General features: G+C 50.0%; 1 protein-coding gene across 3 annotated transcripts in view; it reads right to left on the reverse strand.

Annotated features, from left to right (window-relative positions):
- The window catches only part of COL26A1 (collagen type XXVI alpha 1 chain), a 126162-nt gene that overhangs the window by 82899 nt on the left and 15915 nt on the right, over positions 1-27348 (reverse strand). For all 3 annotated transcript variants that reach the window (XM_037506900.2, XM_037506898.2, XM_054693631.1), the window contains exon 2: positions 8059-8181. In XM_037506900.2, coding sequence (XP_037362797.1) covers positions 8059-8181 — 123 coding nt within the window. The remainder of the gene's footprint in view (positions 1-8058; positions 8182-27348) is intronic.

Consider the following 27348-nt stretch of genomic DNA (forward strand, 5'->3'; position numbering starts at 1 on the left):
TATGCCTATGAATTTATCCATGACAATATCCATGTATTATTTACTTGCATATATTAAAAATCAGTAGAGCTTAATTTTGCTCTTATTTCATGGATTAAAAAATAAACAGGAGACTTGATGTGGTTTTTCTGTTCCCTAACAGACGGCCTTGTGGCTGGAGACCACCCCTTCTGGCCGTGACCAGGCCACCCAGGAACTGTGGCCCGAAGGAGCATCCTGATCAGATCTGCTTTCCAGAAAGACCCCACCTGCGGCCGTGTGGTGGCGGGGTGGCCAGATGGGAGGGGAGAGGAAGGGAGGTGAGGGTGTCAGTCAGGAGGCTGATGACTGAGGAAGGAGGGCAGGCAGGGCAAGGACAAATGGTCTCATTTTACACAAGGAAAAACTGAGGCCAAGAAGAAGCCTGGGGTCAGACTCTAGGCTATAAAATGGCAGAGTCTGTCTGAACCAGGCCTCTGGTGGGACCACATGATCTCTTCTGCTCAACAACACACAGAAGCTGCTCCAAACACTGTGGCCAGAGGGCTGACCACAGGCTCCCTCAAGAACAATGGACTAAGGTCACCCAGAAAGGGTGCAGATGTGTCCTGTGTGTTCCCAAAGGTTGCCCTGGACTCACAAGGCTGCAGAGGGAGCATTTGAAGAGAGGGCTCCCAGGAGGGTGAGAGGCCCATCCCCAGAGGTGTGTAAGCAGAGACCACAGTTCTCTGGCCTCCAAAGGTGACATCCCCAAAGGAGGTCCCTTGTGGGTACGAGGACAGGGACTCTGCCATCCCAGAGACCTCACCTGGGGGAGTGGGCCACCCCTCGCTGGGCATGCAGTTTGAAGGCCTCTGCTCTGCTCTGGCCCCACTTCCTCACGAGGGACCACCAGGAGGAGGACCAGACTGGGAGGTACCGAGACAGCCTGGAGACTCAACAGGAAACAGGAGTGGGGCTTTCCGAGAGGGAGGCAGTAGATTATTAATCTCTTGATTAATAGCAGTGGGCTAGCAGGGGGGGCAGAGCTGTCCCACCGTGGTTCTGACACAGGAGGCGGGGGTCTCCGGGCTCTGGTCTCATCAGTCCTAAGTGCTGGAGGAAGGGTCAGCAGGCCCCGCGGCAGTGTCTTCAGCCCCAGCCTCCCCTCCTGCTCCAGCCCAGCACCACGTGCACTTGAGGGCTGTGGGGGCGGGGGGGGGGGGGGGAGTGGATGCAGCCCAGACAAGTTCCCACTGTTGGGGGGGGGCAACCTTGTGGCTTCTCGATCCCCACAGGCTAGCTGAGAAGGAGGGGCAGGAAGGAAAGACCACGTTTAAGAAAGTCCTTAAGTCCAGGACTTCATGTGGCCTTGTGGGCTGCAGCAACCCGACCAGAAGGGGGAAGCCAGCTGGCAGGGGGCCATCTGGAGGAGGGGAAAGAAGGAGGCAGATGAAGCCCCAGAGAGTTCCGGCAAGCCCCTCCCTCAGCACATCTGGAAAAGGTTGGCTCTAATGCCATCAAAGAGCTCTGCGGGGCCAGGGAGACAGCCCAGGGCAGGGAAGCCAGGCTGGGGGGAAAAACTTAACCCCCCAGTCCCTGGGGTTTGTCCTTCAAATCTTTTGGGCCTGCGGCCTGCCCACCGCTCCAGCAGCTGCCCAAAGGGCTGGGAGGGTAGGAGGGCAGCATCAACAAGATACCCAGCCTCAGCTAAGAGGCACTGCCAGGTGTGTGATTTCCACCCCAGAGCAAGACAGAGCTTTATCCCCTATTTTCCAAAAAAGGGAATGAAGGCACAGAGAGAAGTGGGTTTGTCCTCTCTGGGCCCTCCCAGGGAAGTCTTCAGGTCCACACCCCTCATAAGAAGCCAAAGGAAGGGACTGTTCCAGGATGCCTGCCCGGCCCTCACCCCCTCTGCCCTCTCCCCCACTCGCCATCCCCTCACCCCCCAGATCTCTACTCAAATATTGCTCCCCCAAGGAAACCCAGGACCAGGCCTCCTAGCAGGGACAGGGCTGCTGTGAGCTTTGATTGACATGGCCCCACGCCTGTGAGGGAGGGGCCTGTTCTTTATACACACTAGTGCCTGGCACTTAGGAGCTCGGTCAGAGCACCTAAACAGACCAAACACGCATCTGGGAGGCAAAGCCCCGGTCCCCAGGTATAGACCAGGCCTAGCAGAACCCTCCCTCACACTGTCCATACCAAGAATAGCCTGACTAGAAGCCTGGCAAGGTCTCCAGGCTCAGGGTGGTCTGTGGAACGTTGGTTTTGGGTGCTACTCTCCCCTCACCTCCTATACACACACACACACCTTAAAATTCCATATTAAAAAATCAGGAAAATCCACACGGGACGCACTTGTATTACCATTTGTACCCATTTAACAAGATGAATGTATTCACTTAAAGAACCTTGTTGAGTTCCCTAGCGTGCCCTGCAGTGAGGCCTAAGAAAGATGAGAAATTATGGTCTTGACTTCCAGGTGCTTGTGGGTTGGTGGGGTCATCCCAAAATCAAACTGTCTGTGTCAGCTCCCTATTGCTGCTCTGACAAGGCTCCCTCTCATCTCCTGCTCCCAGCCCACCATCCTGTCTTCTCAGCCTTCGCTCCTACCCGCGCTGCAAGCCTCTTCCCTCTCCCCCATCACAGCTGCAATTTATAAACAGGTCACAAACCTGCACCCCGTCTGCTATCATCAAACAAACCAACACCTCCCTTGACCTCCTGCTACCCCCCAGCTTTCAAGTCCCAGGTGTCTTGCCCAGACTCCGGACTTTACTCAACCTCCTACTTGATGCTCCTTACCCCTTGGATGCCCCAGAGATATCTCAGCTTCACTTGGGGTAACCAGAGCTGGGGGCTTCCACCTTCTAAGGCTGACCTCCTACCAGTGTCCCGAATCCAATGAATGGCACACTCAGTCAACTTCTCCGACCCCAAATTACTCCCTGCCCTTAAGTGGTCAGACACTCCTGTTAGCTCAGTTTCTAGAACACCTCCTGAACTTGCCCGCTGCTCTCTGCTTTCCCAGCATCATCCTTGTATGCAGGCATCTTTTTATACCTCTGTCTGTTCTCCCCATAGCATCCAGTGACCCTTTCAAAACCTAAATCAGCTCATCTCAGTAATCCCTAAAAATGAGAGAGAAATACAGCCGAGCAAGCAGAAGGAGGGACACAGGACAGTAGTTGAAGTCAATAAAATTATAAACAGAAAAACAATAGAGAAAAATCAATGAAACCAGGAGCTGTGTAGGGTCAGGAAGACCACTGAGCAGGTTTTCTGATCCAGCAGACCGGGTAAAGGAGGAGTCAGAGTCCTCAGTGGCTTGTTGCAGGCTTTTATTGGGATTTACCCGGTACACAGCAGGCAGGGATGCTGGGGGGCTGGGAGGCTGGCAATCCTCCCAGCCCCCAGCAAGTCTTCACTCTATCTGGGCTCTCCAGTGTTCTCTGCTTCTCTCTCAGCTTCTGCTTCTACCTGGCATCCCCATGACGCCGCCCTTAAAAGCCCAGTCTTAGCCCAGGTGAATCCCATCTACATACGCCCACACCCTACTCCAGGTGCCCGCCATCAGGCATGCGTTCAGGACTGCAAGGATCCATCATCTATCCTGATGGCGGGAGGGCAGAAAAGCCTGATTTTTTACCTTACCCTACAAGCTGGTATTCTGAAAAGAGCAATGAAATGCAAAACCTCCAGCAAGATGACAAAGAAAGAAGGAGAGAAGACACAAGATACCAATATCGGGAAAGAAATGAAGATTGTTACATACCTACATTGAACAGCTTAGAGAAAATGGACCAATTCATTGAAAAACACAAATTACAACTCAATAGGAAATTCATCATTTCATAAGGCCTATAACTGCTAAAGAAATTGAATTTGTAGTTTAAAAACTCCCCCAAAAGAAATTCCACCCAAAATTTCAGAAGAATTAATATTAATTCTACACAGTCTCTTCGAGAAAATAAAGGGGAGGAGAAGCACATCTAATTCTTTCAATGAGATCTCAATACCAAAGTTAGCCAAAGAGAGTACAAAACAAGAAAACTATCTGGACCAATATCCATTATGAACACAGACACAAAAAATCCTTAACAAAATACCAGCAAATAGAATTCAGTAATATATAAAAAACTACATGTCATAAGCAAGAGGAGTTTATTTCAGGGATACAAGGCTGGTTCAATATTCCCAAACTAATCCATGTAATCACCACATTAATAGGCTAAAGAAGAGAAAGCACATGACCCTGTCAATTAATGCAAAAAAAATTTTGACAAAATCCAGCACCCAAGATTAAAAAAAAAAAAAAAAAAAACTCAGAAAAACAGTAGCAGAGGGAACTTCCTCAACTGGATTTTTAAAAAGCCACAAACTTTTTGTAATTAACATTACACTCAATGGTGAAGTGTTTTCCCCTACAACCTGGAATAAAGCATCCTCTGCAGTCTCTCCACTGGTGTCCACTGGGGCTGGAAGTTGTAGCCAGAGAATGGCAAGAACAGGAATAACAGGCATTCAAATCAAAAAGGAGGAAACAAGACTATCTCTATTTAGGGCTATGTGTCAGCCCTCCTAGACAATCTCAAGGAATCTACAGAAAAACTCCAGGAACTAATGAGTCCAGCAAGTTTATAGCAAGCACAGAAGGCAAACATGCAAAATTATTGTATTTCTTGAGATCCACAATGAACATGTGAACATCAAAATTAAAAATATAATTTTACCAAAAAAAACTATTGACAGTCACTCAAAAAAAAAAAAAATGAACAGGTCTTATGAACAGCTGAAAACAACAAAGAATCAAAGGAATTGATGAAGAAAGAGGAAAGAAATTTTTTTAAAAAGATCTAATTGAAAGGCGAGACACATCAGGTTCCTAACCAGGAAGACTCAGTGTAGTAAAGACACTGATTCTCCCCGAGGAGGTAGACAGGTTAAATGCAGTTCCTATAAAAAGATCATCAAGATTTTGGGTGGCTATAGACAAAATTATTCTAAGGTTATATGAAAAGACTAAGGAACTGTACTAGAATAATTCTTCCCTCTTTCAACAAATTATACTGGAGCAACTAGATATCCATAAAAAAAAACAGCAACAAAAATATCTTTTCCTTAAGCCTCAGATCTTGTACAAAAATGAACTCAAAATGGGTTATGCTTGGCTTAAACATCAATCATAAACTGTTTAGGAAAAAATCACAGGAGAAAACTTTGAGGATCTTGGGCAAAGATTTCTTAGACTTGACACCAAAAGCACAATCCATAAAAAGAAACACTGATCAATTGAACTTTACCAAAATTTTAAAATTTGCTCTGCAAAAGACTGAAAGGATGAAAAGAGAAACCATAGAATGAGAGAAAATATTTGCAAACTACAATGGACTGTATCTAGAACATAAAAAATCTCTAGACTCAACAGTACAAAAAACAAATAAGCCAATTAGAAAATGGGCAAAAGACAAAAAGAGACATTTCAACAAAGGAGATCTACAGCTGGCAAGGCACATGAAAAGATGTTCAACATTATTAGCCATTAGGGGAATGCAAATGAAAACCACAATGAATGGTTAAAATAAAAAATAGTGACAACACCAAATGCTGGCAAGGATGCAAAGGAATGGATCACTCAGACATGGCTGGGGGGGAGTGTAAAATGGTACAGCCACTCTGGAAAGAGTTCCGCAGATTCTTAAAAAAACAGACATGCAACTACCATATGATCCGACTGCAGTCCTGGGCATCTGGCTTCATATTTAGGTGCACATACACTCCATTAGAGAGAGAATTTGGCCTTCGTCTTTCTCCAATACATGGTATAGACCTTCAAAAAATTTGTTGAAAAGGTCGAAGAAGAAGAAGAATGAATGGATGAATTCATTCCCCCAGGTAGAGCCCCTGAGGGGTGAGGGGGATTGGAGACTCAATGCCAGTCCCCTAAGGGGTTCTAGACAGGCTTTAATGTGCCCACATTCAGCTATGCTCACATTTCCGCATCCACACCCCCTTTCTCCACCTGCACACTTTTGTCACAAAAATGTCATCAGGATGTAATGAGATCTGCAAAGAGAAGCCCCACCTGGGATTATGATCACACTGACCTCTAAATCTAACTACCCAAAAGTGCAGAACCCTTTTCCCTGCCATGACCCTAATCCAGGCTTTGCACTGTGTGGGGGTGGTGACAGGAGGATGCTGATGCCCCAGCACTTGATCGTTATATCTCTTCTCAGAGAGACACAGCTAACCTGTCACTAGCGGATGCTGGACCCACACACCACAGCACAGGCCGTGACTCCTCCCAGGAGCCAGTTTCGCTGCAGGCTGACTGTGGGCTCACACTGAGGCCTGCAGGGGGGCAGCACCAGCACTGTGTGGGCACAGGCCCTGATGCTTGGGCTCACTCTCCATCTTTGGGGATGGAGACATACCCAACTTTTGATGCCCCATGGCGGTCCCTTATATCTGTCCATTTAGCTAGGACACGGTAGCCAGCTATTCGGTCAAACAAGAATGGATGTTGCTGTAAAGGTATTTTTTTAGATGAGATTAACATTTAAACCAGCAGACTTTTGGGCCTCCCAAGGCGCAAGGGGTTAAGCACTGCACTATGAAGCAATCCGAAGCCTCTGCAGCACAAGTTCAATCCCCGGCTGGCCAGGGAGCAACCCACATGGCGTAGCAGACCTCTCTTGTTTCGCCCGCTGCTCCCCTCAGCAGTGTATTTCAGTCAGTCTGCCTGTGCAGTCTGCCCCACTCTGTCTCTGGTGGGTCCTCTCACCCCCCACATCTCTGGCCTGTACCCCAGCTCTTGTATGCATAAATAAATAAATCTTAAAAAATAAATAAATAAACCAGTAGACTTTGAGTAAAATAGATTATCTTACAAAATGTGGATGGGCCACATACAATCAGCTGAAGGTCTCAAGAAAAAAACCTGAGTTCCCTGAGAAAGAGAGATTTCTACCAGCTGACTGCCCTCTGGCTCAAGCTGTAACATCAGCCTACCCTGCAGGCTTTGGATTTGCCAGAGCCTTCCTGCTCCCCTCATTTCCTCCACCCCCCAACATTCACAATCACACAATCCAATTCCTAAAAGTCTATCAGTTTGCACACACAAACACACACATTCTACTGATTCTATTTCTTAGGAGAGTCCTAACTCCCCCAAACACACCATATGCACAGACGCCCTGCAGGGGGCACCGTGCGCTCTTAGCACAGAGAAAGATCCAGAGTTGGAGGAGGATGGCCCCAGTACAAGACCGGGAAGGGTCCTTGAAGCAGAAACCCAGGGCTAGTCAGGTGTGGAGGAGAAGGAAAAGAAGTTAGTCCCTAGAGCTGGAACAGGGCTTGGAGGGGAAGAGAACAGGGAGACAGGAGAGGTGAGGGAGGGGTCTCTGGGAAGCCCTCAATGTGGAGCCACTATTTGAGAGGCTTCCTGTGAATGCCCAGGGCTGCTGCCGGGTCGGGTAAGGAGAGAGGAAAGACGTTTGTGAGAATGGTGAGGCAGGTGAGAGGGATGAGTCTGTGAGGGTGAGTACACGAGAGGGTCAGGGCTGCGAGGGGGGAAAGCTGATGAGAGGGGCTGAATGGGGGAGAGGGGCGAGGCTATTAGAGGGCAGGGCTATTAGAGGGCGGGGCTATTAGAGGGTGGGGCTATTAGAGGGCAGGGCTATTAGAGGGCGGGGCTATTAGGGGATGGGGCTGTATGAGAGTCGGGGCAGGTTGCAGGCAGGGTTGCGGGCAAGTTGGGTTTCCAAGTTCATCATAGACCCATATTCTGCTCTGGAGACCCGAGACTGACCAGTTATTTTTTCAGCTTCACCTGGCTCTTCCCAGCACTCCATCCCCTGAACCCACACACTGCCCATCATGGGCTTCTGCCCATCAAACACCCATCGAACTGTGAGGTTCTGTCATGGTGGGGAGCATGTCCCTTTCATGCCCCATGCCCTGTACACAGAAGGTGCTCCATAAATGCACACTCATTGCTGAGTGTCAACCCGCCTCCCCCAGCAACTGGTCTGGGCTTACACTCTTCCAAGGGTCTGAAAGGTAGAACAGGCTGACTAGCCCTGTGGCCTTTACCTCACGAGGTTGGCACACGGCCCCGGCCACCGGCAGCTCTGGTACACACGCTGGACCACTGTCTCCGAGCCGTTCTGCACCTGGCAGGACACGGTCCTTGTCACTGTGTGATGGCACCAATGCCTGTGGAGAGAACAACAGTTGCGTCAGCCCTCTCTGTTGCTGAGGCACCAACTGCAGGCCAAAAGACCATGCTGGCCAAGAAAGGGCCCCTGCACAACTCTGGGGAGCTCGTTCTCTTGGGTACAGGGCCCACGGAGACCCTGGGTCTGGGTCTGAGGGGAAAGGAGACATATACACTCCTTAGCCACCAAGCCCTGGCATCATCTCAGTCATCGAAAACTCCATCTGGGATCAGGGGACTCCTGCTCCCCCACCAGGGGAAACCCCACTCTAGTGGGAAGACAGAGGAGATGATTTCAACCCACAGAACATGGGGTTATAGGTACAACCACGGGAATAGCACAGGGAGTTATGGGATCTGAACAGGATGCCCAATCCAGGTCCTAAGAAAGGCCAACCAGAAGAGGACTGAAAGGTAAGCATCAAATGACAGAGGGTCGGGGAGAGAAGAGGGGACATCATTAGCAGAGGCAGGCAAAGGGTGAGCAGAGGCAAGGTACACCTGTGTGCACTTAGATGTGGCCAGAAGACTGGAGTGAGGGGAGGAACCAGGAGACAAGGGGAGGTGAGTTGTCGCCAGGCTAGAAGTGGGCCTGGTCCTGAAGTCAGTGAGGAGTCACTGAAGGACTCTAAACCTCTGAGCCCGGGAAGGACTGAGAGGGATTGGGATTATTAGGATGTCTGTCTGCTGCTGCAGAGTGTAAGAATGCAGAGGCCTGGGCTGGGGTGCGCAGGGCAAGGGAACAGACGCAAATAAATGACAACTGGATGAGGACGGCAGAAAAGCACATGCTCCCAGCTTCCCGCCACCCCAGATCCTAGAAAGCTAATACTGAAAAGTAAGTCCCTATTGTCACATCAGCAAGACGGTGGAGAGGAGGTCCCCCCTGCTCATAATATCTCCCCTCAGGAACAATAATTTGGCAGCCATCCCACGGCAAAAATGCCCTTGTGGGACCTTTGGGGTTTTTACAAACCGTCATGTACCTGATAAGAGGCTAATATCCAAAACATACAAGAAACTCATAACTCGGACCTCCCTGGTGGCGCAGCAGTTGAGCGCTGGGTTGAGAAGCTGCCCGCAGCCTCTGCAGCGCCGGTTCGATCCCCAGCCACTGGGCGAGGGTCCCACATGGCGAGCAGACCTCTCCTGCTGCCTGCTGCTCCCCTCAGCAGTGTATTTCGTCGGTCTGCCTGCTCTGTTCCCTGCTCTGGCTCTGGTGAATTCTCTCACCCTCCTGCGCTTCTGACTGTACCCAGTGCTTGTATAAACAAACAAACAAACAAACAAACAAATAAATAAATAAGAAACTCATAACTCAATAGCAAAAATAATTTGATTTAAAAAATGGAAAAAGGAAGTGAATAAACATTTTTCCAAACAAGACATACAAATGGTCCACAGATTCATGAAAAGGTGTTCAACATCACCAGTCATCAGGGAGATGCAAATCAAAATGAAATGTCATTTAATGAGAAACAAATATTCCACAGAAGAAAATGAAAAAGGCCTCTAAGTAGACCTTCACTCCCTGAAGGCGCTAGAAGGCTCTAAAACCTGGTTCTGACTTGAGTGACTTGAAGTCCCTTCTCCAGCCTTAGTTAAATTTAGCTCTATCCCTCAAGGTTATTTGGGGGTTTAAATCAGCACATCCATTTAGTGATGGGCAAACCCTGTGGCCTCGGGTATCATTGATCGGCTGGCAATAAACACCACTCTGTTTGTAAGAACCTAAGATTGTCCTTCCTAATTTGAAGACTGGAAGAGAGGTGCGGAGATATTAAGCTCCATACTGGGCTGGGGGCAGATTCCAGTCTTCCTGCCCAGGGGACCAGCAAGTCCCACCAATCCCACACTAAAGAAGGCTCCTGCCCCTGTGGTTACTCAGGGACTCTGGGCTGGACTCTGGGCCTGGGCCCTTCTCTCCTCTCTCCCAGGGAGCAGCAGCGCCATGCCCGCATTCAATGTGATTCTCCCCAAATGAGCTGTAGGGGCCTGCAGTTCCTCACCTGCAGTTTTCCCACGTTTGTATCACAACATTTCACTTTTACAAAGACCTACACTAGCACCTGTTTTCAGTAATCAAAATACGCCGAAGAGGATTTTCACTTTTATGGACAAAGGCAAAGTCAAAAACAAAGTCCGGAGCTGGTCTGGCAGCAACCATCCTGCAGGTGTGCGCGCCCTTGCCTTGGCCCTGTCACGCTCCTGTCCTAGGAACTACAAACTGTGTCCTTATCATTCCCGCTTTTACCATTTGTTTGTGTGATTTTAGGATTAGTGTGCTATTTGGTGTGATTTGATAGTTTATTTTGGGCGCCAGGAATATGCAGATTTTTCATATAAATTAGTGGTAATAGTTTCTTTGATTAGCACCATGTTAGCTTAGGAAAGGTTTCATAGGAATGCTCTCCCTTGAGGTTGTGAGGGAAGCCTGCACTGTCCAATTTAAGGACAGCGCTCCTCCCTGAGATCGGCCCCAGGGGCCTGGAACACAGAGACTGCCCAGCCATCTCCAAGTCACACTGGGTCAGAGCTTTCTATAGGGAAATGAGCTGTGAATTGGAAAACATTTTCAAACGCCTCGATTCATCATCTGTAGACATCTGATCTTTTAATGGGCTATAAATGGCTTCTCAAAAACAAAACCTGGCCAAAAACAACGAAGAAGGCAGGCAGAGTCACCGAAAGAGGGCTCCAGGCCTCTTCAGATGGAATTCAAAACCCCATTCACCTCCAGGTGATCACCCGAGGATCACCCCTCAGGAAAAAATTAATCACCAAACAAATGAAGTCTTTTTAATTAAAATTTTTAATTAGAAAACACTGGCAGTAGAAAAGAGAAGAGGTGGTGGGTAGTGCTGTGACGTGACCCACCAGACGGATGGAGACATAATGCCTGGAGCATGGGGACCTAAGAGGGAGCCAATACCCACAGTCACCATCCTACCTTCTTTTGTCCAGCCACCTCTTATCTTAGCCATCACTACTCAAGCGCTAAATCCTCCTGGAAGCTTCCTTGACCCCCCTGACCAGAAAAGCATCCCCAATTCATGCTCCACAGGGCCCCAAGATGCCTCTGTTAGCCCCTATCGTACTGGAAGACTACAGACTGCCTTGCATGAGCTGATGTGGTCCCAGAAGATCTTCTGCTGCCCATATCCACTCATTCACCTAAAACTGCTCCATGGGCTCTGGGTCTGCCAGGCCCGAGCCCGGGGAGCACCTGCCCAGTGACTGCAGCACCCACCTCAAGGCTGGGGGTCCAGCTTCAGGTTCTTGCACACATGGCCCTCATATTTCCAACTACTGGCCACAGCCTGCCTGACCCCAGAGAGGCCAGCTGGAGGGTCTGCCTGCCATCTGTCTCAAGAAGCTCTGTGAGAACTGAGGTTGGCACATGAAAGGCAACGGCCAAACCGATGGGCAACCAGGATGACCGTGAGGCCACATCCGTGAAGCAGAGCCCATGGGGCCTTGGTCTGCCAGGGCGGGGGGCAGGGGAGTGGTGCAGGTACAGAAGCAGCTCCCAGCCCCTACCAGTGGTGGGGGAAAACAGCTGAAGCACCCCATTCCTGATTGCAGAGACCTGTCCTGTGAACAGTCAGCCCAGCACCCCAGGACCCCATTTATGGTTTGCAGAGTAGCTTCACACACTGCTCCTGACTGAATTGCATTCCCCCCACATCCCTGTGTTGAAACCCTAACCCCAAGTACCTCAAAATGTGGCTGTATTTGGCACTAGGGTCTTTAAAGAGATAATCAAGTTAAAATGAGATCACTGGGTGAATTCTAATCCTATACGAATGGTATCCTTATAAAAGAGGACATTTGGATGCAAGTATTTACAGAAGGAAGATCCGGTGACATGGGAGGAAGGTGCCTGTTTGCCAGTCAAGGAGAGAGGGCTAGGGAGAAACCAACCAGCTGACACCTTGGACTTCTAGCTCCAGAACGGTGAGTACACTCATTTGTGTTGTTTAAGCAGTCCAGTCTGAGGTTCTTTGCTCTGACGTCCCTAATAAACCGACATGCATAGGTGACCTCACTTAATCTTCCCAACAGATCTCACATAGAAGTTCTACAGAAAAGGAGCCTGAGACCCCAAAGGTGACTTAAGGTCACACAATTAGTAAGTGGTCGGTGTAGGTCTTGAGCTCAGTCTTCTAATCCCTAACCCCCTGCTACCTCACCTGGCCAGTGAGGACAGTAGATTGCTGGAGAGCAGAGCAGTTTGCCACAAGGCCCCTCAGCTGTGTCCCTTGGGGGCCATCTCACATACAAATCACAGGCAGGAGGGACTGCCCCTTCTCCTGGGGGAGCCCATAACAGTTAAGGGCAGTTCAGACCACAGCTGGGCTCACTCAGTGAGCTCCTAGCTGGTGTTGCTTCCTGCCCCCTCCACTGAGGTAACTTAAATCACCTGCCATTCATCTTCACACAACCCTGGGTGGTAAGACTGTTATGATTCTACTTTTATACATAAAGAAACCAAGGTGCAGGGAGAAGTTACACCTGGCAAGTCCAAGGTCACCCAACAAGCCAATAAGCAACCAAGATTCAACACCAGCCCTTAGCCACTTGGAACACAGCTGGTGACTTGAAGCTCACCTCTCAGCTCCTGAGTCTCCACTGGGGCCAGGCCACCAGGAGGGGCCGAGCAGACCCTGAGGTGGCAGCCGGCAGCTGCAGGGAACCGCAGAAGACCAGGAGCTGGCAGACCCAGGGCCTGGGTCTTAGGAGACAGTGAGGAACCAAGCGAGATCTCCCCCACCCAGAGCCAGGAGCCAAATCTAACAAGATGAAACATGACCGGCAAATGCGGAGTCCGGCACTACAACCCCAAAGCCCAGTGGACGAGCCCCAGATGGGGCACAGTGTCTCGCCAACAATAAGTTCAGTGTGAGTCAGCGGTGTCCAGGGCGGCCTCCAAAAAGCAAAGGCAATCTCAGGCTGTCTTAGCAGCAGAGTAACAACAGGCCACCCCTGCTCCACTCCACACTGGCCAACCTGTAAGGGACAGGACAGGACACAGTGCAGGTTTTCTGATCCCATGCAGACCGGGTAAAGGAGGAGTCAGAGTCCTCAGTGGTTTTTTGTAGGTCTTTTATTGGGGTTCACCAGGCATATGGCAGGCAGGGGTGCTGGCTGGGGGGCTGGGAGGCTGGCAGGCCTCCCAGCCTCCCAGCCCCCAGCAAGTCTTTACTCTATCTGGGCTCTCTGGCGTTGGTTCTGCTGCTTCTCGGCTTCTCTTTCGGCTTCGCCTTGGCTTCGGCTTCTACTGCTGCTGCTGGCGTCCCCATGACGCCGCCCTTAAAAGCACAGTCTTAGCTCAGCTGAATCCCATCTACCTATGCCCACACCCTATTCCAGGTGCCCGCCATCAGGCATGCATTCAGGACAAGGATCCATCATCTATCCTGATGGCGGAAGGGCAGAAAAGCCTGACATTTTCTTTACCCTACACCAACCTGTGGTGAATATTGGGCTGTGCACAGAGCCCCCTCAAAGACAGCAGGCATCGCTCGCGGGTCAGCCCCTCCCAGTACTGCCTCAGCTGTCCAGAGCCTCCAAGGCCTGGCTCTTCCCAAAGCAGTCCCACGCAGTGCCTGGCCACGTGTGAGTTGAGAGTCCCCACGGTGCTGACCAGACTCAGGACAACTCTGAAGGGCCACACTAGCTACAGAGCTGGCCAGGAGGTCTGTGGCAGCTGTCATGCACCACAGCTCCACTTCTAACCCCCGTGCCTCTCCTCTTCCTTCCATAGGCTCTGGCCCGAGATCCAGCCGTAAAACATATCTGTGTTGGACCCGGTCTCAGAGGAGACAAACTGACACCCAGAGAGGGCTGCGGGGCTGCTGCCCCTGGGCAGATGGCAGGGCAGAAGGGGAGGTTAACCTGCAGGCAGTGAGCACCCACTGCTAGAGGATAGGGCAAAGGCAGGTGAAGGGGAAGACCCCAGGCCTGCAAATTCCCAGCTGCCCTCTCCAGCAGGTGAGGGCTGTCAGGCAATGGGTCTTCCAACACACGGAGCAGAAATAAGCTGAGGATCGCAGCGGGAGAAGGCAGCTCTGGAGTCCAGCTCTCCACCCAAGAGACTTGCAGGGACCAGTGGAGACTTGCTGAAGTGGCTCAGAGGACCCAAAGTTAGGTCAGAACATGAAAGTGCTGGAAGACAGGCTTCCCCGCCAGCTAAGGAGGTGCCTGCGCCAGGAAGAGCCAAGAGCCAAGCCAAGGTGCAATGAGCTACCCAAGGGGAGGCAGGGGGGTCCGCATTCTGGAAACATGCAAGCAGAGGCAGGAGACCCACTCTGTGTTAGAGAGTGAAGATACGCAATGCTCCCTCAAGGACCTTGGAGACTTACCCTGAGGCCCCATGGCAGCTGCCTCAGCTGGTTTCTCCATCATCCGTGCCCCAGTTGGGCAAGCAGAATCCAAACAGGGTCAGCCCAGGGGCTGTCACACAACCTGTCCCAACACCATGTGTGTCTCTAAAGCTGACACTTCTCTCATCCACCCCTGTCCAGAGTTTTATTTATATAAGGACACGTGAGTGTGTTACAGTAAGTCCTGATCAACTTCTAGGGCACAAAACTCAGTAGGAGTATTTGGGTAAGCAGATAGATCTGCCTGCGTTTCCTCACAATAGTTTTTACTGGAACTGTTCGTCCATTTCAAAGTAATACTCGGGAGGAATTTAAGTAAATGTGAGGTCACTGACTTATAGAGGGAAAAGCTACCAGTCTGAAAGCCCTGGGGCCACTACTATACCTTCCCGTAACACGGGAGGCTGATCAACGGCCTCCAGGGTCTAGCACTGTGCTTGGTGGGCAACAGCGGTGTGTGAACTCGCGCTGGGGAGATGGAAGCCCACACAGCCCTGGGGAGCACAACTGTCAGCAGCCTCTGGGCTTCCTCCCACTTCATTCCCGTCTGCACTGGTTCTCTAGCACCTTCCATGGCAGGGAATTCCTGAGCCTCCCCCACATGAGAGAAGCCTGGAATGAGCCCTGTGTGGAACATCAGTCACTTGCGGATTGAATTTCCTATTCAGAAGGGGGCAGCTCAGGGAGTATATGATTTGGCTGAACACATCGTGCGGCTGGAGCACAGCGAGAGTGATCCATAGCAACTCCCATTAATAAGAGTGCCAGAGCCGACAAGTTGTGAGAAAACAGTGCCATATGCCTCCCCTTGGGTCAGCATTCCGGCACACACCAGAAAGGCCACGCTCTGGCCACACAGAACCCCACACCAGAACTGGAGCTGAATGCGCTTCCCAGAACAGGGACTTGGCCTCCATGACATGCTACCCATTTGCTCTGGACCTGCCGGAGGCCAACAGTGCTCACACCTGGGCCATGATGCATTTGGCCAGTGAGTGACCTCTGCAGAAACCTGAACTTTCTATGTGCCCAAGATCAGGACAGTGGTGACCTTTGGTGGTCTTTCTCAAAACCACTTACTGACTTGCATTCTGGGGGGTGAGATCAGGAATATGCATATGATACAGGCTTCCTGGTGATGCTGAGTAAGGAAAGTGACCCTTACCAAGCCAGAAATGAAAGCAGGAGCAAGAGTAACCAGTGTCGGGGCCTCCCCGGTGGCGCAGCGGTTGAGCGCTGGGTTGCGAAGCTGCCCACAGCCTCTGCAGCGCTGGTTCAATTCCCGGCTGCTCCCCGGCCACCGGAGGAGGGTCCCACATGGCGCGCAGACCTCTCCTGCTGCCCGCTGCTCCCCTCAGCAGTGTACTTCGGTCCTTCTGCCTGCTCTGCTCCCCGCTCTGGCTCTGGTGAATTCTCTCACCCTCCCGCGCTACTGACTGTACCCAGTGCTTGTTTAAATAAATAAGTAAATAAATCTAAAAAAAAAAAAAATTCACTGCTATCCATTAAAAAAAAAAAAGAGTAACCAGTGTCTACTGCTCACTGATGTTGCTCTGAGGCACCGCGGCAGCCCTGCCACCTCCCCTCCCGTAATCTTTATAAAAGTCAACCAAGTGAGGGCCTCCCTGGTGGTGCAGCGGTTTAGCGCTGGGTTGCGAAGCTGCCCGCAGCCTCTGTGGCGCTGGTTTGATCCCCGGCTGCTCCCCGGCCACCGGAGGAGGGTCCCACATGGCGTGCAGACCTCTCCTGCCGCCCGCTGCTCCCCTCAGCAGTGTACTTCGGTCCTTCTGCCTGCTCTGCTCCCCGCTCTGGCTCTGGTGAATTCTCTCACCCTCCTGCGCTTCTGACTGTACCCAGTGCTTGTATGCATGTATGTATCAATCAATCAATCAATCAATAAATCTTAAAAAAAAAAAAGTTAACCAAGTGAGTGAGACCATCCGGTATTTTTCTTTTTCTTTCTGGCTTATTTCTCTGAGCATTATCCCCTCCAGCTCCATCCATGTTGCTGCAAATTGCATGAGTTTATCTTTTTTGATTGCTGAGTAATATTCCATTGTGTATATATACCACATCTTCTTGATTCAGTCATCTATTTTTGGGCATTTGGGTTGGAAATAAGGGACCAGGAAAAAACCTAATTAAAATAAAGTAAAAATTAAAATCAACAAGCAACTATAAACCAGAGACACACTACAGGGGTGGGGTGGGGAGGAGGGAAGAGGATCAAAATAAGGGGGGTGGGAATTATATGGAGACTATAACCAAGATGAAAATGCATACATTGTGCAAAAATGAAAAATAATGTAAAAAATGTATAAAATTAAAAAACAATTTGAACACATACATATACACAAAGTCAACTAAGTGAGAACTCTTACCACCCCTGCAGGACAGAAGAAAACAAGAGACAGCCTAAATAACTTTCCCCAAAAATAAAGCTGTATGCTTAGTTGGTGAACATGCAGGTGGGAGCTTCTTATTTCCCCGCAGACCACAATTTAATATGGGACCGGGGCCTCCTGCAGCAGGCACTCTGGGGACTGTGTCCCTTAGATCAGACTGTGAGAGAGGCGGGAGCATAACCGACCTCTTCTATATGACACAAGTGTCCTCCACTGTCACTAGACTCCCCGTTTCCTTCAAACTACAGACATCAGTAAGTCCAAAAAAAAGTGAGCAAGATCACAATCTCATTGATTAAGGTGCAAGCATGTTCAGTTCTGATCAATGACAAATAAGAGGACATGACTAAGGGGGTTTTGGAAAACATTTTGCCCTATTAAGGATTGGGGGATGAAGGAGGAAGTTCATTGTTCTTCTGGATACACACAAGAGGTGTGAAGACATGATGCCTGGAGCTGTGGCAGCCTTCTTAGAGCCATGAGGGAAGACAGCATGGGCAAGGCTGGGCAAAAGGCAGGGTCATTGAGTGTGTAATATGCCAAATTAACCAGCCCTGGAGCCACCCATTTGCTCATGTGTGAACTATCAGGTGACCTTGCCATTTGGGCTCCCAAGCAGGGTTTTGACGACTTGCATCTACAAGCATCCTAAGTGGAACAACCTGCTGCCAAACAGTCCCATTAAGGATGAGAGGGTGAGACCAGAGGCGTCAGTTGAGCCCTCTTTGCAGCACTTACCACGTGCTGTGTGCTCTGGGAAGCAGCAGAATTCTGCAGAGGTATATTTTCCATGAGGCATCTCACCATGGACTTAGATGGGGAATTATGAGAGCTTTGCAAAGATCAGCTTGTCCCACCATCCTCTTCACAGGTGAGAAAAGGAGGCCCTAAGGAGGGAAGGGCTGGAGGTGACCAGCAAGCTGGTGGCAGGCCAGGGAGAAGGCCAGAACTGCTGCTTTTCATTTTCTCCCACCCCCTGTGATGGGGGGGGGGGGAGGAAGAGGACGGACTACCGGTTCCCAGTGTTCACTTGAGAAAAAAACTGATAAGAATCTGAGGAATGTGACTGCTGAAAGGGACTGCCAGTGGGATCTGGCATTCGATACCCAACCCCGGCCTAGGATCACACACAGTTTCAACTGGGCAAGTCTTGTTATAGGACAGAGAGAGGGGCAGCCCAAACCCCGCAAACCTGCCTATTCTAAATGGGTTCTGCCATCCGCCGCATCAACACAAAACATATGACACTTTAATGGGAAGGATCTTTAATAAAAACTAGGAAACAATACAGGTGAGGCAAAGAGTCTAGTTTCTAAATGAAGCACCCAAAGTTACCCATCCCCTCGTGGGTAAAAGTCCATCCATATGGGAATGGCGCAGAGCAAGGCCCCAAAGCCTGCCACAAGTCTAAAGCATCTTCCAGTGGGGACCCACAGAAAAGGGTCACAAACAACCGGACAAGCCCAGAAGGAAAAGAGCAAAATCAACATCAAGATAAAAGCTGCCATTGTCACCTCCCCACAGGTCTCACCCACGTCTGTGTCACCCAGTCCACGACCAAAAGACAAGCGCAGTTTCTTCACGTGTCTCTAGGCTCCACGCGCCTTCTCCAGGTCTCCTGGCTCCATCCTGCTTCCTTCCTCAGTCTCTTCTGCCGCTTCTCCTCTTCCTGCTCAGCTCCACCCTCCCTTGGGTGGGGCAGGGAACCTCCCCCTTTCCTAGGGACCACCCTGTTGCAGTCTCACGTGAGCAGAACACCTTCTGGAGCTGCGTCCATTTCCTAAGGAACAGAGCTGTGGCTCAAACGCTGGGCCCACCTGGGTAGCCTGTGGCACCCTACAACACACAGCCGTCTTTGAGTCTCTAAGGGATTCCTTGATTCTGCTGCAAAGGGCAGACCTAGAGCACGCAAAGGGAGGGAGAATAAACATGGCATTCGGAATTAAATCCTCCTGCTTACGCGTTTGCATTTTCCTGGCATCATTTCCCTTCAAACCTGCCTCTTCTTCCTACCTCTTAGGAGTGTTCTCCCAGCAGTAATCTTTGGCAGTTCATTAAACTCCCTCGCAGGTAGGGAATACGTGGGTTAGACACCACTGAATCCTGAACTTTCTATCTGAGATAAACCAGTGGGTTCCAGGGTGGCACAGCAAGCTGGTGGCAGAGCTGGGGTGATGCACAGCTTCCTATAGCCCCGCGGCAGGGGTCCAGCTGTAGGAGTAGCTGTGTGGCCTTGCTCTGAGCCTAGCCCTCTTTGGACAGCAGATGGAGAGGCCATCATGCTGGCCTGCAAAGCTGCTGCCTCTCACCCTGCCAGAAGTCAGGCACTGGAAAACCAGACTGGCCAGTGGCCTCTTCATTCCTCCAGCCACCAGGGCCAGGCTTCTAGTGCCCATGGGGCTGGAGGTGTCAGGGAAAGCCTTCATGCTCCACCTTCTTGGACAGGTGATTTAACCTCTCCGTGTCTCAGCATGGAGCCACCCCCAAGCCAAATGCAAACTCAGTGTCCCTACATGGAAACAGATCCCCTTCTTGTGGCCCTTTTCTTAGCAAACAGCTCCATTCCCCAAGCATCTCCTTCCGGCCCCTCACACAGCCATGGCTTCATGCACCTCCTTAGCATCCCCTCAGCCACTGCCTCCCCCTCTCATTCCTGCTGCTCACGCCTCATGGGTCCCTCTACAACAAATCCTGCTTCCTCCAGGTCCCTCACACTAGCAGAAGGCAGGACAGAGTAGACAGATCGTGAGGGATGGTGTGGTGCCCCCAACATCCAGCCTGACTCCAAGTAGGGGCCCAGGAGAGGCACGGCCGAGGTCTGGAAGCCCTGAATTATGAGCAGCAGCTCTGTGGGCTGGAAGGAGGGTGAGGCTACATGCAAGCTGGGAAAAGCCAGACCGCAAAGGCCTTGAACACCAAGCCTGGGGAGCCACCAGTGTTTAAACAAGTTCAGGATGTGAGTGGAGACAGAGGTGGTCTCCATCAGCCCCTGTGTGCATGACCTCAGGGCTGAGGTGCCACCCGAGGCTGCGGCTCCAGAGACCCCTAAGCCACCCTGGTGGAATGGCTCCCTTTGCTCACAGATGTGAGGAAGGCAGATGTCCCTTGGGCTGGGCAGTCCACCTTGCTCTCACCTTTCCCCTCAGCTCTGGCCATTTCACATAAGTCCCCGAGCACCAGAACTGACTACAAGGAAAGCACCAAATCACCGGCGAGGACTTGCCACCCTCCTCTGGCACTGAGTGGCCAAGAAACACGGTTTCAAGTTCTTGGTTTGTCTTTGCAGAGCCATTTTCCATTCAGTCCCACTGATTAAAGGCTTTTCCTCCCAGAACCCCTGCAGATGGGTGTGGAGCCCCAGTGAGGGGCAGCGGCTTGGCGTCTGTATCTCGCCCAGCCCAGGAGCCCAGTCTCGGGGTGGGCGGGTGCATGCACTTCTATTTGTGGGTTTCTCTGTAGGATCAAAACAGAAAATTAAATCCATCACCAGCTGCAGAAAGCTCGGCACAGGCCGCCCAATGGTCACACATAAAAAAGCTGAAAACCAATGATTTGCAGTTTTCCTGCTAGAAAGGTTTCTTTTCATCGGTCCTGTGTGGGACAGAGGGCTTTTGGTTAGAATTCCTTGGGATAAAGTTTTCTTCCCTCCCGAGGAGACCTCACACCAGGACACCGGGAACCACATGACAGCGAAACCTACAAATCTATTTATCTAATTTTTCTAAAGCACTTCATTTAGGTATAGCTGACCAAAAAAGCCATACATGCTTAATGGATACAGCTTGATGAGCTGGTGATAAGTCTACCCTTGGAAAATCACCACCTCAGTCTACCCCATAAACATATCCATCACCTCCAAAAGTCATCCTCTTCCCCTTTACTATTATAATTGTAATAATAATAACTATTACCACTACTGTATTTTATGACAAGAACACAAAGTAAGAGCTACCCTCTTGGCAAATTTTTTTTTTTTTTAAGATTTATTTATTTATTTATTTATACAAGCACTGGGTACAGTCGAGGCACAGGAGGGTAAGAGAATTCACCAGAGCCAGAGCAGGGAACAGAACAGGCAGATGGACCGAAATACACTGCTGAGGGGAGCAGCGGGCTGCAGGAGAGGTCTGCGTGCCATGTGGGACCCTCGCCGGTGGCCAGGGATTAAACAGGCGCTGCAAAGGCTGTGGGCAGCTTCGCAGCCCAGCGCTCAACCGCTGCGCCACCAGGGGAGGCCCATCCTCTTGGCAAATTTTTAAGTACACACACAATACAGTATAGTACATCTATAGGCTCTATAGATCTCTAGGACGTCTTCATCTTACATAACCGAAACTCTATACCCTTTAACAAGTATCTTCCCAATTCCTCCTCCCCCAGCTCCTGGCAACCACCATTCTACTCTCTGCTTCTATACGTTGGGCTATTCTAGATCCCTCCCATAAATGGGATCATGTAATAGTCCCTTGTGTCTGGCTAATTTCACTTAGTATACTGTTCTCCAGGTTCGTCTCTGTTGTCACAATTGGCAGAATTTCCTTCTTTTTTAAGGTTGAATAATATTCCATTGTATGTATGCATGTAAATACTAGATTTTCTTTCTCCTGAATGGAAAGCCACATTATGGAGACAGAAATGTTCAGTATCGCCCAGAAGACCAGAAGTTCTCCTGGTTCCTGATGCTCAGAGACTCAGTGTTGTGACCATTACAGGTGACAAGATGGGGGTCCGGAGCAGGGGCGTGTGTATTGATGTTCTTTAGCACATTACCTCTAACTTAGTGACATGAAATGACATATTGCCTATCTTACAGTTCTGGAGGGCAGACATCCAAAATCAGCCCCTCTGAGCCACAGTCAAAGTGTCACAGGCTGGTTCCCTCCACAGACTCTATGGGAAAATCTGTTCTTTGTCTCTTCCAGCTTCTGGATGCTGCCTGCATTTCTCAACTCCATGCCTCTTCTTCACATCACTCCAACCTCTTACTTCGATTGTCACATCTCCTATTCACTCTGACCCTCCTGCTTCCCACCTACAAGGATCCCTGGGATGCGTTAGGCACACAGAGATAATCTCCCTTTGCAACACCTTTAATCGCATCTGCTGCTCACAAAAGGCCCTTTTATCATGTAAGTAACACATTCACCAGCTCCAGGAATTAGCACATGGATGTCTTTGCGTGACCTTATTCTGTTCCCACACAAGGATGGTCTCCCAGGCCACGCAGCTGGAGGTGGCCACGCTGGGTCCATAGAAAGAGGCAGAGTTCAGGGCCTCACCTGGTGGCGCAGCGGTTGAGCGCTGGGCTGCGAAGCTGCCTGCAGCCTCTGCAGCATCGGTTCGATCCCCGGCCACTGGCGAGGGTCCCACATGGCGCGCAGGCCTCTCCTGCCGCGCCCACTGCTCCCCTCAGCAGTGTATTTCGTCAGTCTGCGTGCTCTATTCCCTGCTCTGGCTCTGGTGAATTCTCTCACCCTCCCTTGTTTCTGACTGTACCCAGTGTTGTATAAACAAATAAATAAATCTTTTAAAAAAAAAAAAAAAAGAAAGAAAGAGGCAGAGTTCAGACAGGTGGGAGCTGGATCAGGGTTCACAGACATCGCCATACCCTAGTTTTTGGAAACTCAGCCCAAGTTAATACAAAGGACATCTGATGCAAAACAACTGGTACAGAATGGAAAGGGACTGTCCTACAGACAGGATGCAGGAGGTGGGTACACGGGGTTCGAAAGTGCCAGACCCCTGTCCTCAGGGCATTTTCAACTCCTGCTATTTCCACCAACTTGGAGAAGCCCTCCTGCCTGGAGTCTGGCCCATGCCCAGCTCCACTATAAAATCCACAGCAACATCTCCCTTCTCTGCCTAGAATGACCTTCCCCAGTCACTTACTGCCTTGCCCACTTGGCTCCCCCCCCACCCCATACTGCTCTGCTTTACTCCAGAATCCACCTGCACAGCCCCCTACAGTGTGTGTGGACGCACTGCACATTGCTTCTCCCCACTGGACACACCCAGCCATCCTGGTCCGTGCAGTCTTCCTCCCTCACACTCCCTTCTCAAACACAGATTGGTGGATGGCACAGTGGCTAAAGGCATGGGTTCAGGCAGCCCAGTTCAGATTCTCACTCTGCCCTTATTACTGAAAGACCAACTCAGCACAAGGTGATGAACTTTCTTAAGCCTCAGTTTTCCCATCTACAAAATGAGGATAATAATAGCACCTAACCCATGGAATCAATGTGAGGAATAAATAAGTTAATGCACTGAACACACATAGAATACCACCTGGCACATAATGAGCAGAAATTATTTGCCACTGAAATGAGGCATCTAGGATGTTCCAGGCAGGCACTATAGTGAGCAAGACAGAGCTGATTGCTCTGCTGGGGAAGCTTACAGTCTAACAAAGAACACAGATCTCAAACAAATATATGGTTAAATAATGAATTACTGGTTTAAAGTGTATGTGGTGGTAACACGTGCCCTCCTGTCTGTGGCCTGCATGAGTTCACATCAGAGAGATGGCTCTCCACCCGACAGCCATGTCTGTACTTGTGTAATCCACTCAAGCTTGGGCTCACACACGGCCCGTGTTTATTAGCTGTGCTTCCAATTTCCACAAACTTGATACTTTAACATCTGCCCTGGGTGCACGGGTTGGACAAGCCTTGTTCCGTACACCCCCATGACAAGCCTGAGTCACCTTACCTTGATGGCCTGCTCCCTTGTTGTCATGTCTTCCTCTCCCTCCCCCAGCAGCCTGCTCCCCACGGAATGCTTTGCAAATACAAACCTATCAATCCAAAGTCTACACCACAGCCACCTCCTCAATGGGGTTGTCACATGCCCAACCACTGCCCTGCTGACCTAATGACACTTGGGGCCAAGTACCCAACTAATAGGGACAGCCCCTGGACCCCAGAGCACATTGAAATTATTCAGATCAGTCAATCTTAAACCTGATTATCCTGATTCACCTACTCTTTCCAGTGAAAACCACAACAAAATCTCTCATCCACATTTTTCTTCTACTCCCTCTGCCTCCTGGACAGTCCTGGTGCTTCCCCGTGTGAACTGTGTGGACTGGCATGCTCCTGCCTCTTGGGGACCATGAGAAATGAGTCTCCTTCAATGGCAATTGTCCCCTGATCTTTTGGTCCTACTATACCTCACATTGTCTATCAATGGATTATATTTTAGGACACCCTGTCACCCCACCAATCCAAACACAGACCCTAAGTTGTACAGTGCAGATGACACAGAGACCAGAAAACCCATCTTCCCGATGTGACTCAGTCATCTCCCAGCTGTGTGAACTTGGACAACTCCCTCCTCATCTCCCAGCACATTTCCCCCTGGGGTTAATAAGACCAGCCCTTGAAACAAAGAACAAATGCAGGCAGGCATGATCAGCTGGAAATTACCAAGGTTAGCATTTATTCCTAGCCTGAAGCCTGAAGAATTTCAAAGGCCTAAGCTTAAGTCCAAATGCAGAGATGGACCCCAGCCCCAGGAGTGACAGAAAAGATGCACAAGGATTGAAGGAAGATGAAGACTCTCCTTTCCTCCTGGTCTAGTCCTCACTCCACAGGCCCCTACCAACACCCATCCAAGATACTCAGAGCCCAGGGTGGGTCAGGACTCCTGCCCAGGATTAACTCACAGCCCAGACAACATCAGACCCTTGGAAGGTAAACAACAACCAGGCCCCAGAGCTTTCAGCAAAAAATAAAGGGACAACCCCCAACCCCCATACATATTCTACATGCACTTGTGTGTAAGCAAACTCCAGAGAGCAAAAAACTCCCATCCTGTGGTAGAATTGGACCCCCAGAGTGGCAAACAAGTCCATGTTTTTCTTCACCATCTGTTCCAGCTCTGAGGACTGGGGCCCTCCCTACCCCCCCCTTTCCTTCCGCTGCCCTGTCCCCCATGAGGCTTCTGTTACCACAACTAGGCAGCCTGACCGCTGCACAGAAGGCTTTCATTAACAGGTCAAGCCGAGAGGCAGGACAGGGGCAAAGGGCACAGGCCGAAAAGGAGACCTGAGGAGTAAAAATGTCTCCTGAGGCAGCCCTGAAGCCACGCAGGGAGGACAGAGGGTTCCCAGAACTTTGGGGGTCTGAGAGAGGCCTGCTGGCAAGGCCTCCTCCCAAGTAGTGGGGAGGACAGCAAGGCCCCTGCAGGAGGCCCTCCACGTCCCAGCCTCAGAGAAGCGTTGCCAATCCCTGAGAGCTCACCAGATATTTACATTGAGGCTGTCTCAAGGAATTTTCTGAAAAAGTTCCTCTTTTCCACCCCCTCCCACTTCAAAGGGAAAAGCAGGACCCCTAAAGCTGGTGGCCTGTGTGGCTTCTTTAAAGTGGCTTCTGGAATGCTAGTGTGGTGGGAACAAAGCACAGACTTTGTCAGAGGGCCTCACTCCAGGACCCTCAACATGACAGACTTGCTATGGAGGAGGGGCTGTGCCTCAGTTTCCTGGAGGACAGTGAGTCAGTGGCTACTCACTCATGTATCCACTTATTTGTTTCTTGCTTTGGTCCTCAGTCATTTGCATCTCTCCCCTCTCCCCAGCCTTCCAGAGGATCCTAGTGGCTCCCAGGATGAAGTAAAGCTCCTCAGCCTGGAAAGCCAAGCCCTCCATCAGATGGCCCTGGCTCACTTCCACCACTGCTTCCAGCCTCCTATTCTTAGACCCCTGAGCCAGGCGAGGCCAGGCCAGGCCCCCCTCTTACTCCCACGCTGGGGTTTTGCTCACTCCCCATCCTCAGCCTTTCTCTTCTCTGCCTCCTTTTTCACTAGAACCACCTCTAATGTCATCCCCCTTCAGGAAGCCTCCTCAGCTGTCCCAGGTATCACACATTGCCTCCGCCCCTGGTTCTTTATATCCCTTTTTCCAAGCCTTCCTGACTCCAGACCACATCTGATAATTGTTAATTTATTCTCCTCCATGGACCTGAAGGCAGCGACACTTTCTGAATCATTTCTGTACATTCAGCAACTGACATGGTCCCAAGTAAACCATAGGCATCGGAATATCTAGAGAATGAGTGAAGACAGTTTCATCAAGACTCTGGGACAAATGTATCAAAAGAAAAGTCAGGATCCACGAACTAAATATATTAAACATCCTCCTTAATATGGCTTGTGTGATCTCAACTCTGCAAAACATAAGTGACAGATAGACGGATGGATGGATAGACAGGCAGGCAGGTAGGCAGATAGGCAAGCAAGCAAGCTCAGCACAAACGTCAAAAGGGATATGCCCCTCAGAAGTGGAATTACAGGAAAAGGACACTCCACTTGATCTTAGCCAAAAGTCAAGAAGTTTCTCTTTTCAACAAATAGTGTTAGGAAAACTAGACTTCCACACGTCAAAGAATGAAGTTGAACCTTTATCTAGCACCATACACAAAAATTAAATCAAGGACATAAATATAAAACCTAAAAGAAGAAAACACTGGGTAAAAGCTTATGACATTGGATTTGGCAATTTCTTGGCTATGACACCAAAAGCTCACATACCAAAGGAAAAAAACAGATCAATTTGACTGCATCAAAATTTAAAACTGCTGTGCATTAAAAAACACAACCAAGGGCCTCCCCGGTGGCACAGCAGTTGAGCGCTGAGCTGTGAAGCTGCCCGCAGCCTCTGAAGCGCCAGTTCGATCCCCTGCTGCCAGGCGAGGGTCCCACATGGCGCACAGAACTCTCCTGCCGCCCGCTGCTCCCCTCAGCAGTGTCCTTAGTCAGTCTGCCTGCTCTGCTCTCCCCTCTAGTGAATTCTCTCACCCTCCCACGCTTCTGACTGTACCCAGTGCTTGTATAAATAAATAAATAAATCTTTAAAAAAAAAAACCACAACCAACAGGGTGAAAAGGTAACCAACATAATGGGAGAAAATATTTGCAAATCCCATACTTGATAAGGCATTAATATTCAGAATATATAAAGAATACTTACAATTCAACAATAACAACAAAAACACAAACAACCTTATCCAAAAAGTGGGTGAAGGACTTGATTGGACATTTTCCAAAGATGATATGCAAATGGCCGGGAGGCTCATGAAAAGATGCTCAGCATCACTAGTCCCTGGAGAACTCAATATCAAAATCACAGTGAGATACCACTTCACAACTGTTCTGATGGCCACTATCCAAAAAATAACAAGTATTAAAAAGGATGTGGAGAAATTGGGGCAGTTTTGCCCGCTGTTAATGGGAATGGATAATGGTGTGGCCTCTATGGAAACGGTTTGGTGGTGCCTCAAAAAATTAAAAACGGAATTATCATTTGATCCAGTGACTTACTTCTGGATATTTACTCAAAACAACTGGAAGTCAGGACTCAGAGATAGGTGTATACCCCCACT

The sequence above is a fragment of the Talpa occidentalis genome, unplaced genomic scaffold (genome assembly GCF_014898055.3).
Source record: "Talpa occidentalis isolate TD23 unplaced genomic scaffold, MPIMG_talOcc4v2.1 talOcc4.12, whole genome shotgun sequence".
Taxonomy (NCBI): domain Eukaryota; kingdom Metazoa; phylum Chordata; class Mammalia; order Eulipotyphla; family Talpidae; genus Talpa; species Talpa occidentalis.